At 46.4% G+C, this 14,593-nt stretch overlaps 1 protein-coding gene across 1 annotated transcript in view; it reads right to left on the reverse strand.

The window, feature by feature from the left end:
- The window catches only part of gna12a (guanine nucleotide binding protein (G protein) alpha 12a), a 28,505-nt gene extending 15,192 nt beyond the window's left edge, over nucleotides 1-13,313 (reverse strand). The window contains exons 1-2 of the mRNA XM_080755599.1: nucleotides 12,458-13,313; nucleotides 7,877-8,095 (exon numbers count right to left, since the gene is read on the reverse strand). Of these exons, the coding sequence (XP_080611725.1) occupies nucleotides 7,877-8,095; nucleotides 12,458-12,796 (558 nt within the window). The 5' untranslated portion in view covers nucleotides 12,797-13,313. The remainder of the gene's footprint in view (nucleotides 1-7,876; nucleotides 8,096-12,457) is intronic.
- Nucleotides 13,314-14,593: the final 1,280 nt, after the last annotated feature.

Consider the following 14,593-nt stretch of genomic DNA (forward strand, 5'->3'; position numbering starts at 1 on the left):
GGTGAGCCTGGCTTTTTTTTGCTTGTTTTTATTTAGATTTTTCGGTAAACAGGTGGGTCGAGTTGGGCATCACGATACATTTCGTAATTGTTACAAGTCTTTGTTACATTTATAGTATTAACATTCATTGGCCTGGGCCGTGGCTCAATGGTCCGGGCACCCTTGGCTGGTAATCCAGTCTGGCAGTGTGCCGCGGGTTCGACTCCCGATCCCGACGGCCTTTACTGCATGTCTCCCCCCCCCCCCCCCCCCCCCCCCCTCCCCTCCCCATTTCCTGTCAGCCTATACTGTCTCCAGACATTTGTCAACAGATGCCCAAGGCACATTCTGAACATCAGGTGGCCCGATAAAATCTCAAATGCCAGCCTGTTGGAGAAAACCAAACCAAAACTCCATCAGCCAGGATGTGAAGAAGAGGAAGTGGGGGTGGATTGGACATAGCCTCCGAAAGCCTACTGACAACATCACTGGGCAAGCACTGGACTGGAACCCACAGGGCAAAAGAAAAGTCGGGAGGCCAAAACAGACCTGGAGAAGATCAGTGGAGAGTGAGGCGAAGACGACCGGACTATCGTGGGCCCAGCTGAAGAAAACTGCTCAAAGCAGAGTCCGATGGCGGGGTGTGATTGCGGCCCTATGCTCCACCTAGGAGCCTACAGGAATAAGTCAGTAAATCAAGTACTGTCTGTCCCCCCCCCCCCTATTTTCACTAGTTTGGGTCCCGGGCAAATGTGTAATTTCTCTTTTGGTTCTTGACATGAGAAGTTTGGGTACCACTGATCTATATAGGACTATGTGCAGTCCCGGGACCAACCAGTCGGGGGCAGCAGTGACAACACCACGCAGTACGCGCGAGGACAATGGAGGACTTGGCGAAAAGACTCAACTGGGAGAGTCGAACAAAGGTCAAAGATATTGTCGAGGGAAGTATGGAATTTTAAAAGTGGATCAATACTCGCATGTGTACGCGTGTGTGTGTCATGTGCATGTGTACGCGTGTGTGTGTCATGTGCATGTGTACGCGTGTGTATCATGTGCATGTGTCAGTTCTGTTGAAAAAGGAGAAATTGTCATTTGTTTGCTTTATCTTGAACAAAGGTTAAAGATAGAGACATGTTTACCATTGTAGTCTAGACAGAGGAGGAAGTATGGGGTTTTAAAAGTGGATCAATACTCAAGCATGTGCATGTGCGTACTTAAGCATGTGTCCGTTCTGTTGATTGATTTGCACCGACCAGACAATTGAGAAAACAAGGTTTCGATACACTAACAATCACGCTCTGTGCACGTGATTAGGGATGTGCCGATGAGACATTTTGGCCGATATCGATATCCGGTATAATGAATTGCTGTTAGGGCTGATCACCGATGTCGATATGATCTCATTCTGTATTAAAACATTATAATAATTTTGTACCATTCTGAAAAATACATGTAACAGCGTATCTTGCACTGCAGGTTTAGGCAAGTCAGATTTAACTTTAATACCTCTATGTTTAATACTAGAATTTCGCCCGGCTTCGCCGGGCTCATCCCAGTGTCGTTGCAGCGCAATATGGGAAGAAGGAATTTTCAGGAGTTGACAGAGTCCACTTCATGTTTCAGCTGTGTTTTTAAACTCAGTAGTGTGCCCTGCACACAGCGCACACTCGCAATTGCAGGTGGAGGGCGACGCGACACACACACACACACACACACACACACACACACACACACACACACACACACACAGAGAGCGATGTGTGGATAAATCAGAGATTTGGGAAATGTGTTCTGAATGGGCCAGAATATATGTGTGTAGGCTGCAACAATGATTTCATAAAGTGTAGTTTAGTTTAGAACAGGCAACTAATGTAGTGATACACACACACACACACACACACACACACACACACACACAGAGCGATGTGTGGATAAATGACTGAGATTTGGGATCTATAAATTCTAAGCGTGTGTGTGTGTGTGTGTGTGTGTGTGTGTGTGTGTGTGTGTGTGTGTGTGTGTGTGTGTGTGTATATATATACATTCCGTCGGTAATTCCCTGTAGGCTTCACCAGCGGCGGAGCTACCGGGGGGGGTAGGGGGGGTGGTCACACCCCGGGCCGGACCTCCTGGGGGCCCGGGCTGTCAGATGATCGATGGACGATTTTTTACACAGTCACTCACGACTGATAAAACCAGCGGGCCCCCGCGAGTCCCGCATAGGCTCCCGCAAGTAACTAACTAACTCCTCTTGCTTCTGAAGAAGTCGCCGGTCGCTTTCTTCTTTTTCTTTTTTTCTCTGATGTAAAGAGAAGTTTGTGGCAGCGCGAGCTGCGCGACCCATGCTGCTGCGGCCCGTGCACTCACTCAGCACATCGCTATTTGGTTTTTTTCTGCTGCTGCAGTTTAGAATTAACCAGATACAGAGGTTATATAGCCTATAATAGCCTACACTTTAACAAAATGTCATGTCTGTCTGATGAGAATGTACTGCGCTGGCGAGAGAGAGTCGCTGTAAGCTGTCCAGCCAGGGCTACAAAAGTGGCATCACCTGTCACTCATTAGTAGGCTAATCACTCTGTGTGAGGATTTATAGGAGTGCATATGTGTGGACTTCCTTTTCTCCACAACGGACTGTTTTGATTCTAAACCCCTTGTTGCTTTTCCCCTGTGTGCGATCACTCAGCAATAAGGTGAAACAGAACACAAAGATGAGTAGTAGCCTATTTATTTTTTTAGCACGCAGCACCTCTCTCTCTCGACGTCTCTCTCTCTCTCTCTCTCTCTCTCTCTCTCTCGTGTGTGTGCACTGCTGCGCAATGTCACAGACACAGACGCGATCAATAATATATAGCAGAAATAATAGGCAAAATATAACACTTTCCCTCTCTATCTGTGACTGTGATCAGCTCCTCACACACATAACTCCTCTCTCGTTCATGCACGCCTGCTCAAATTAGCAGCAACTGTTAGCGTAAATGGTTTTTTTCCCCGTTGGGGGGGGGGGGTTCGGTGAGGCCCGGTCGTGCTGTCTCACCCCCCGGTCCGGCCCAATGTTGTTCCGCCACTGGGCTTCACGTGAATAATGTTGTGTGCGCGCGTGCGGAGAAATAGTTATTTAATGAATCGCATGTTGGTGTGTGTGTGTGTGTGTGTGTGTGTGTGTGTGTGGGGGGGGGGGGGGCAGTTGGCTGTGTGGCGAAAATAGGCAAAGTGATCGGTGTAAGGGTGATATGTTGGCACAATCCGATTAATGACAATGAACAATGTTGATGTAACTAAGGGAATCGTCGAGTCATTTATTTTGTAAATAAAGAGATTTAGATGGAATAAGCGAAATAGCGATCGTATAATTTCTCCTGTTCCTTCTGTCTCTCATCAATGTCCTGCGCGAGATCAGATTCTGTGCTGCGCGAGATGACATTGTCAAGCTAGTGTGGGGGCGGGGCTGGTAAGAGACGGCAGTGTTGCCAGGTTTGCGAATTGTAAGCGAGTTGTAGTGTGTGCAAGTAGCCTGGTTAAAAGGCCTTGTTTCTGCCGCTGTTGGGGCAACAGAACATGTCGACCAGTTTCTGTCAACCGCTTTTGGCCACGTGACCAACTTGACAAATGTTAAATTAGATTGTGAGCTTGTAGATCTGTTCAAGCTGTTACTTTGGGCTTGTTTATTCAGTAAAGACAGACCGATTAAATCGGACCGGTTAATTAATCGGTCTGATTGATGAATCGAAACGATGCAGATTAATCTAAAAAAACAACTAGAATGGGCCGATACCACCGAGCCGATTAACCTCCCCTATAGTACCCTACGGTACATGTGATGATGTGTGCTACTATGCTACTTAATGCGTTACTGTATATATGTATGACACAGATGGATACAGTACGTTACATTACAGTTGAGCAACGAGCTTGAAATTTGAGCCATGCTTTCCAAGAAGACATCCAGCCGCGAGACGGCTTCAGCCGCGCATGCCAATGCCGACCAGAACCCAAACCGTCGCCTCTCATATAGGTCAAGAACATGGCTTTATCTTTTCATAGCTCTATCGCCAAACAGCTGTAAAAACATCTCGCTGGAGAGAAAACACGCATGCATGCACACATTGCACACACACACACACACACACACACACACACACACACACACACACACACTGTTTGTATAACTAACTATACATGTGAGGACATCGACATTTTAGGACAACAGTTTTATGTAGAAAAATAGCAGATGTACAGTGCAAGCTTAACCTATTTGGCCGGGAACCCCTTTTGGTGTTAGCATTATGTTATAATTTCGCTATTGAAAAATAGCAGATCTACAAGCTCATAGCGAGTGGCGCGCTACGAGCTTGTAGGTCTGCTATTTTTGAAAAATCGAAGAACCACTGACATAGAAACATAGCCTTTTCAGAGAACTGTCAGGATGTAGAAGATTTTTTTTTAAATCTGATCTAAGGTCAGAATGGGTTAAGAAGGCGTCACGCTGAGATGTGTGAGCTTGTAGATCAGCTATTGTTTGGGTCACGACACCAGTGAAACTATAAATCAGGCATAATCAAGCATAACTCGAATCCCTAAACCATAACTCTTAAAGGGGCATTCCACTCATTTTCATTTACATCTTGACGATGTCATCAAGATGTGATTCGCCATGTTAATGATTTTTTTCAGACCTTCGCACGTGCACGCACGCGCACACGCACGCACGCACACAGTATGCACACGCACGCTCTCTGAAGAAGACCCCCAAGGATGAACGCAGTACATGGTTGTGTATGCTGGTCGTGTATACCAGAGTCAGACACAACAACACCATTGACAATATTGGCAAGATTCTATCAGATTTCATTTGTTTTCTCGGGCCAATTATGCACGTAATAATTATGTCAACAGCAGTGGAAGCAGTCACCCATTATTGTCAGAGAAAGCTTCATAGAGAACGGCGGCCAAGACAGTACGTCCTGCTTTGGTTGTACGTTTTAGATCTAGCAGCTTGAAGGGCTCACACACACGCACGCACGCACGCACGCACCCACGCACGCACGCACACACGCACGCACGCACGCACGCACGCACGCACTCACACACACCACATGAGGATGCTGCCAACAAGCAAAGAAGAACAGAGAAATAAAACTCCCTAACGCAGAGTGGGAGAGGAAATCTTTTCCACTCGGCATAAACGCACGCACGCACGCACACCCCCCCCCACAAACGCACACACACACACACACACACACACACACACACACACACACACACACACACACACACACACACACACACAGTTGTGCCTTTCAATCTAATCTATCATTTGTAGTGGTCTGGTTTGTGTGTGTGTGTGTGTGTGTCATATATATGATGCAGTATTTATAGCCCCTGTGAATCCGCAGTGGGCCAACAAGTTAACCCTTAAGACTCAACCAGGGAACGCGTCGTATAGAACGCTGTCCCAGACAATGTGGAGGGGAGGTCAGTCCTGGGGTCAGAGTCCCGCACAGGACGGACGGTGCGCTGGCCAGGGGGGTTTGTGTGTGTGTGTGTGTGTGTGTGTGTGTGCGAGCGGGCCTGGGTGTGGTGAGAATGCAGAGAAGAAGTAAACAGAACCGAGCTGTGTGTATACAGTATATCGTCAGCTGTCGGCAAAGGGAAACCTTGTAAGTGCAAAGCGGTCCCTTTTGTATTATTAAAAAGTGTGAAAACAGCCCATCTACAAGCTCACGGTGAGCCTGTATGTAGATCGGCTATTTTCCACTATATCTGTGTGATGAAGTAAAACAACACACATAAGAAAAGTTAAACTATGGAGATACAAGGTTTCTACTCGACAGCCGATGACGATAAGTGCATGTCTGTGTGCCGTTGCTCTTTTTCCCTCTCGTTATCTCGTCCCTCTCTCTATCTCTCTAACCCCCCCCCCCACACACACACACACTCGCTTGACTTTCTTCCTCGTCTCATGTGTCTCCTCCACTCCCTCCCTCTCTCTCTCTCTTCCTAATACAGGCCTGGGAACATCGGGCCAGCTGCGGTATCCCCGCAAAAACTTTCAGAGAGAGAGAGAGAGAGAGAGAGTGAGAGACAGAGAGAGAGAGAGTGAGAGAGAGAGAGCGTGCGTGAGAGAGAGAGCGAGAGAGAGAGAGAAAGGGAGAGGAAGAGGGTGGTTGTGTCTAACTCAGCATTTATATTCCAACACTGCGTTTTTCCGTTACTGTCAAAACCAGAACGACGTCTGTTCTGTTGGCCCGGGAAGTGCTGTTGGCACGCTAGCTTTATCGTACAAGGACTTCAGATAACACAAGCCATCTCACACACACACACACACACACACACACACACACACACACTCTCAGAAAGAGAGAGAGAGAGACGGAAGTGACACCTGTCTCGCTACTGATTGTTTTATCGAGACAATGCTGTACAAAGGTCAAAGGTTGCCGTGACATTCTGTGGTCACTGCAGCTCCACTGACTGCTGCCGCTCACGACATGACCAGAACACGCACCGCTCCTCAGTCACCACACGAGCGTCTGCTGATTCCAACGTCACGTCTCTCTATCTGTGGTTCAAAGATGTCCAGCTATATTTACACACTTAAACACACTTACATGCAAAAAGGAACCACAGTGGAAACACAAGCTCTTGAGCTTCATTGTGCTTTCATCAGATGTATACAGCTGCAGTGTTTTGTTCACGGCTAATGCATTTCTTCCAAGTAAAAGTGCATTTAGTCTACTTATATACCCTTAAACCCTTCTATGCTATACCGAGTCTCTCTACCGGGCTTGAATGCCACTTAATTTATCCGTTTCTTAATGTGAAGAAGCACTTGTGAACCTCTGAATATCTGAAGAATCATCACCAAACGGTTCATTTACAGCTCGTTGTTGTTTCACGAGTGGTTCTATAAAATTGAAAGGGAAAATAAAGAAAAGAAAGCGGTTCCGTACAGGAACCACAAGTGGGTTTCTATTTAGAGAGAAGGAGGAAAACATGGAGGAGGAGGAGGTGGTACGGCAGTATGGCAGCAGCGTTGCTATAATTCTGAGAGCTGCTGTGCAGCACTTTGTAGAGTAAGTAGACCACCTGGCTCATTACGATGTCAAATGATTCGTTACGAAATGTCATGCTGTCGTTACCAAACGCCAGTCGTGCACGTCCCACCGCGTTCATTCATCTCCCCATCCCTCCTGCCGTGTGTGTGTGTGTGTGTGTGTGTGTGTGTGTGTGTGTGTGTGTGTGTGTGTGTGTCTGTGTCTGTGTTTGTGCATGCATTTGTGCGTGGCACCAGTGTTGTTTTTGGCAGCAAATTTCGATTTTAGTTTAGTCATAGTCTTTGGACTGAAACTTCATTTAGTTTTAGTCACATTTTAGTCACCTGGAAATGTCTTAGTGTTAGTCTAGTTTTAGTCGAATAAAGGTCATAAGATTTTAGTCTACTAAATCTACAGGTGATTTAGTCGACTAAAATGTGTTTTGGCGGGCCTTGATGCCGTCGTAATGAGTGTTTTTACACTTGCTGAAAATAGCCGATCTACAAGCTCACAACGTGTCACAACGTGAGCTTGTAGATCGGCTATTTTCAGCATGCAACCAAGAGTAAAATGACTTATAGTGGATCTCTTGTCCACTAGTCCCTTCCTAACATTTTAGTCTAGTTTTTATTTGACGACGAAATTGTCAGTATATTTAGTCTTAGTTTTTTGTCATCGTAGCTTAGTTTTCATTTAGTTTCCATTCGTTTTTTGTCAGCGGAAAAAGGTAGTCGACGAACATTTTTCGTCTTAGTTTTAGTCGAAGAAAACAACACTGCTGCGTGTGTGTGTGTGTGTGTCTGTGTTTGTGCGTGCATTTGTGCGTGGCTGCGTGCATGCTTTTGTGGAAAACTCACCAGCTGGAACTCGGAGCGCCGTGCGTACGCCCCCTGTATGCCGGCGTCGGCCCACAGCGCCCGCAGGGCCGCCACGTACAGCTGGAAGTCTCCGGGCTCCACGCCCGAGGCGCCCGCGCGCCCCTCCCACGACATCACCAGCATGCCCTGCTTCTCGTTCTCGCAGCTCTGCCAGCCGATGCCCAGCTTGTCGCGGGCGTCCACCAGCACGCGCATGCCCTGGAGAGAGAGAGACACGCACACACACACACACACACACACACACATGCTGGAGTCACCTTGTCTTTGACCCATTTTGGACTGAGGTCGATGAAAAACCCATGTTTCTGTGCCAGTGGTGCTCAACCTTTTTCATGTCAAGGACCCCCAGAATTATCTCTATGGGGCCACGGACCCCCATCACAGAATATGTAGTTCCAGGGAACCTCCAGAAGCCAATATTTTAGTTAAAAATGTTCTCTCTGAATATATATATTCAATGATTTGTGCCACATTTTCACAATTTTGCAAAAGAAAATGCGATGTATTGGATCTGCTTTTCAGGTACTCAGATCAAGCGCATCAGTCCCGACCATATAGGGACTCTGAATCCCCCGTACCTAAACAGTAGATCCAAAACGACAGGTGGTAGCTGGGGTGGAGGTGGGTGAGCAGCAGGTTTGTATAGAGCAGCGTGCTGATACAGCAGCAGCAAGGAAGGAAGCAGGAGGAGGAATGCAAACCTTCCGGTTAAAGTAGCCAGTATGAAGATGGAGTGAGTGTGTGATTGGCTGAGTGAATCATGTGGATGAGAACGTGATGCTGAGGCGGCCCAATTAACGGCCGGCAGCGTTCTGCACTGAGGTTCCCTGACTGAACTTGCTCTGCGCAGCATGTCTACGACAGGCACAAATGCTCATTTGTAACCATTATCCCCACATTTTGGCGGTTGCATCGGTGTGGATGGCCTTAAAATCGTTTGGTTGTAATTGTAAAGGAGTCGCAACTAGTTTTATTGGTGCGGGTTTGGCCTTGCCAAACCCGCACCAATAGACAAAGCCAATAAGACGAGCAGCGAAACTACCAGCTCTGACAGGTTACTTGTGAGCTTTGTTGCTTGCTATGCTATTTTCCCTATATTTTTGATTTGCCCTACAATAACCTACCCAAATAGAGGGTAGAAAGTGGGTAAATGTTAAACGGGCTGCATTTATATAGCGTTCCTGCCACTTACTCGCCGGTAAACAAATATAACGACTGATCTATGTCTATAAAAATGTTAACGCTTGGCTTTGCTGACTTGTTTGTCTGTCCTGTATTATTATTTGTGTGTGTGAGTTCACACAAAAGGCAACTCATCTGTCATGTGACCAGTCTCGCTGACCACCACCACACACTGTATAAAAGCCAACATTCATCCACAGTGACTGACCGCACTAATGGAAATGAAAGACGTTTGACCATTTCACATGCACATCTTTGTAGAAGTAAGAAAACATGATATTCAACTTTCTGGATTGCAATAGTAGCATCCTTTTTTCGAGTAATAGCATAGTCCCCCCATACACACACACACACACACACACACACACACACACACACACACTACCCTCCCTTGGTCTCGGAACACATGCACGCACGCACAGAGACAGTGTGTCTGCAAGTGGTTTTGTGAAGAGAGCCATGTGGACTGAACCCTATGGGAGGTCTTACACTGAATTATCAAAGAAACCAGCACGCACACACACACGCACGCACACACCACACACACACACGCGCGCGCGCACACACACAGTTCATTAAATTGTCCCCCCATTAAACACAGACAACTGGTTCATTTACACCCCCCAGCCCCCCAGCTCTCTGTACTCTGTTAGATGTAAGATAACGGTTTAATTAAAACCGATACTGTAACAGCCTATTTGGGAGCAGCAGTTCAACTGATACGACACACGTGCACATATTAAACTGTGGTTACTACAGCTTGAAATAACGTGTGTGTGACTGTTGTGTGTCAGTCGGGGGAGGGTGTGTGTGTACTGTGTGTGTGTGTGTGTGTGACTGGGAAACCCCTCTATGACTAACAGCAGAGGATTGCTGTGTACTTTGATGTCTGGTCCCGAGCCGTGGTGTTTTCATAGGCTGGGTGGGTTTGTCTTGGCAGAATGGTGATTAGTGTGCCGTTTACGTGTGTACGTAATGTGCACATTTGTGAGGGAGTCAAAGAGATGCTCGGAATCACAGAGAGGACATCTCAGTTTTAAAACTGTGTATATCACACACACACACACACACACACACACACACACACACACAACCGTGTGTCTTTGAATCTCTTTCATGCTCCCAGAAAGAGTGAGTGAGACAGACATTGAAAGAGAACGAGCATGGAACGTACTGAGCAATCAACCAACGTCAGTTTGGGTTCAGATACGGTGTGATCCAACTGCCATCATTTTGAACTTTTGTACTTTTCCATAATAATGTTGTCATCGAAAATTAATTGCATAGATTAGATATTAACAGATTGATGTATGGATGGATATAATCCTTAGATGCAGCATTAGTGACTAGTAGTGACACACTCTGAGGAGATTGAGTCTGTATCATGAGTAGAAGCTAAAAAGTGTGAGTCATCTCATCATCATCATCTTGTCTTACTACTGTATAATGCCATCTGTCCGTCCATCTGCCTGTCAATCTATCTCCTAATCTTATTAGTCTGTCTACAAACGTCTGTCTTTGTCAGTAAGAGGAAGCATTCATAGCTAATGTCAGATGACATCAGCATTGTAATAATTAGCCTAATGTTTATAAGACTGCCTGTCTGTATATAGGGCTGTCTGGATGTCTTCCTGTTACTCAATGTCTGTCTGTCTGTCTGTCTGTCTGTCTGTCTGTCTGTATGTATTGTGAACTGCTAACGATATGCTTTCTGTCCGTTAACCTGTCTGTCTGTCTGTCTGTCTGTCTGTCTACAGCGACACGGCACAGGCATTGCCATGCGGCAACGCCTGGAAAATAGAACGGTGGCGTATCGGAGCATCAGGCGAGGCGTGAACGGTGAACGCGAGTCGGACGCCGCCGGTGTGGGATAGGTTAATTGAAAATAACAGAGGCGGCTGTTTTGACGCGCGGCATTCGCAGACGGTGTGTGAGGCCCTTCTGTCTGTCTGTCTGTGAATATACAATTATACATGTACTATATGCTTTCTGTCTGTTAACCTGTCTGTCTGTCTGTCTGTCAGTAAACCTCTAATTCAAGGGTCATCAACAAGGGTTCCGGGGCCCCCGTAATACATTTACACTAACCAATGACCACTTGAATCCTAGCATCCTTATTGGGGGTAACATTAGCAGAGTGCAGTACTTAGTTTAGACAGTACTTAGTTTAGACTAGTCATTGGTTAGACCAGTCATTAGTCCTACAACCACTACAACCTCCCACGGGGCAGCACACCTAAACCTAACCTTAACCCTCTCCCAACCCTTATGTCTAACCAATGACTAGTCTAAACTAAGTAGGCCTATGCACCCCCCGAAAACAGCAGATCTGCACGCTCACAACGTGTGTCACACTGCACTGCGTTCGTGAGCTTGCCTTGAGCTATTTATTGTCCATTCGTTCGGCTATTGATTCTGCACATTAGCGAGCCTGTCATTTCATGTCTAAACCTACCAGTGCTTCTCTCATAATAAGAGGCTCTCTTGGCTCAGCGGCCAGTGAATCACCGACGCTACAGACAGAGGGGATATGTATTCCTGTGTGTCAGGGGGGACCTGTTCAACCGATGGCTCAAAGATGAACATTACTCATCAACTCAGCTCGAGGTGATGTCATCAGCAGTATTGTATTGTTATTGGTGGTACGAGGTATTATGTTGCTATTGTTTGGTGGAACTGGGCTACAGCGTCATCATGATGTGTACAACCAGCCTGCATGGCTGCCAGGGCGGATGTACTGTCCCTCAGGAATAGCTTTGTATTGTTCACTCACTTTGGGCAGAAGAGGCCCACAGAGCAGCAAACACAAAGGGGAAACGTGTATTATGACAATATACGTACATGTGAACTGACCGTAATATGGTCAGTTCACATATTATGTATTTGTACTGTGTGCGTGTGTGTGTGTGTGTGTGTGTGTGTGTGTGTGTGTGTGTGGTAGCAACTCAGAAAGGCAGTTTTTTCTAACATACATACTGTAGATGTATGTTGGAAACAACAAGTCCATATAGGACTATTTTTGTGTTATCGTGTTATCATTTTAGCCTTAATATCTGACTGTCTTGTACCTGTGCTGTTTACATTTCTGACCAATAAAGTATTCAATCAATCAATCAATCAATCAATCAATCAATCAATCAATTAAAACAGTAGGTTAACAAAGCTGTTTCAAAACTTTGGACTGTCTCAGAAGTGCTGTGGATCTTAGTATCTTCTCAAATATGCATGTAATGCATGTAATGCATATTTGACCAGTTTTCTTTCTTAGAAGATAAGCTACTTTTGCCTGTGGTAGCCTACTCGAAAACACATTTTTTCTCTCTGAAAAAAAATAATAATAACAATAATAACAATAATAATGCATTCTTTCAAGCTTACCTTGATTACATTCTCATAGATAGTGTCCCGGAAATCCAGCATGGCTTTCTTATCGAACTCCTTGCCGTTGATGATCCTCATCTGTTTGAGGAAGGTGGACTTTCCGCTCTCCCCGGCCCCGAGCAGCAGGATCTTCACCAGCCGGCGCACGGCCCTCCTCTCCCGGGCGAGCATGGCGTCGATCTCCCTGCTCCTCCGCCGCGCCTCCCGCTGCTCCAGCGCCGCGTCCCTGCTCTCTTTCTCCCGGCTCCGCTGGTCCTTGCCGCCGCCCGGCTCTCCTCGGCTCGCCTCGGCCGGGAGCAGACAGCGGCCCAGGACCGTGCGGACCACTCCCGACATGTTGATTTAAGTCCCAAAAGTTCCGCTGAAATTCTGAAAACTTGAGTCGAAAACTTGGAAAGTTCACATTATAGGGTGAGACCCGCTGATCGTCTCTCCCGACTCCCGTAGGCCTAAGATAAGTTAGGAACGATCCCATCCACTACTTTATAATCCACTTCAACGGCCTGGCGTCTCTTTAAGGAGTACATCAATACACAGATTGAATGCGTTATCTAGCAGAATGTCCTCATCATCTAACGGGGAGATAGTCCGTGTCCATCTTGGTTGTTACTCCCGAGTCCCGGCGATCATATCCGTTCAACAAAACATCCCGCAGGATGAGAAAGAGAGAGAGCGAGAGAGAAACATTAAAGTGGGTAAACTGGTTAAATCTAGGCTAGCAGTACATCGGATAGTTGTTTACGACGCCTGTCTTGTCCTAGATTAGAAGTAGGTCCAAAGTCGATTGTCTCTGAGGTTTGGTTTGTTTGCCCATAAGCAAAATAATAATAATTGAAAAGTCAAACTAAACGCTAACAGCTCAAAGTGTGTTTCTGTCTAAACTAAACACTCCCCCCAGTGGGTTGAGTTGAGATCAGATCTGGATCGTCCGGGCGGCAGACAGACTCAGGACCCCCGGCCGGTCCGGGGCTCTACCGGGGTTCACCGCAAGACGGCGGTAGGGTACCACACATGGGCCAAAATAGCTTGGTCCCCTACTTTTAAACTCAAATCCATCGTTAAACCATATTATGTTCTTGTTTTTCTGTTTCTGTGATTTTCGTCCTGTATTATGTTATGTCTATCGTTTGGCCTTGCAATCTATTGTGTCAATTCAATTCAAAGGAGCTTTATTGGCATGAGAAAACATATACGTTTACATTGCCAAAGCAAGTGTCAAAATATAATAAAAACTGTTGAAAGTGGGGAAAGTATATAGTTGGAAGTGTACGTACACTCGTACAGCGTTTTGTAAACAGAGCTATGTCACATTGCATCGTTATACAGGGTATCAAGCTTTTTTGAAACAAATAGCAGCATTTTCTTCTCAGGACAATTTAAATTAGTATACAGAAAAACTCAGATGTGTTTAAAGGTAGCAGCTCTGTTTACATGTGCAGTAGGTCTGTCTTGTTGCGACCACAGGCTACCATATACTTAGATTTATACTACCATATAAATCTTACATCTTTGACTTTGTCCGTCAATCAAAATCCCCATACATGGGAAATGGGAATATATGGTGCCCAAGTCTCGTCACAATAAGATACAGTATCAGTAGTGGTTCAGAGGGCCGCCTGCTGCAGCATCTGCTGGAGCAGCTTCCACTGCACGTCAACTGAACATCAAGTGAGAAAGAAATGCAGGTGGCCCTTCATGTGTCCAACACGTCCAGCAGCTCAGAGCGTCGTGTATACCCAAGCGGCTGTCCGGCGCAGATGGGAGCTGAAGTGGAACGACCGTGTGCTTACAGGTGGCCGTGTCACCAGACTGCAGCAGGTTTCGGAGCTCCTCCAGCGTCATGTCGGCCACTCGGCCGGCCCGTTTGCATATATTGACAAAGACCCTTCCGGTCAATTCCATAATGTTGATCGTTCCCCATCCATCCTTCCTCTTCGATCATGTCTCCCTTTTGACTTATACCTGTCCATTCAAACTCTAACTATATAGACGGGCCTGCCCCAAAGTTATTAGTGCAGCCGTAAACTAGAGTTCTCAACAGGCCCGGCGAAAATTAAGGCCCGGCCCTATACCCTGGCCCTCGTCAAACCCTATACATTCAAGACAATGTCCCCCGCTACCACCCTTAGATCT

Source organism: Protomyctophum bolini (genome assembly GCF_963924005.1).
Source record: "Protomyctophum bolini genome assembly, chromosome: 3".
NCBI classification, from domain to species: Eukaryota; Metazoa; Chordata; class Actinopteri; order Myctophiformes; family Myctophidae; genus Protomyctophum; species Protomyctophum bolini.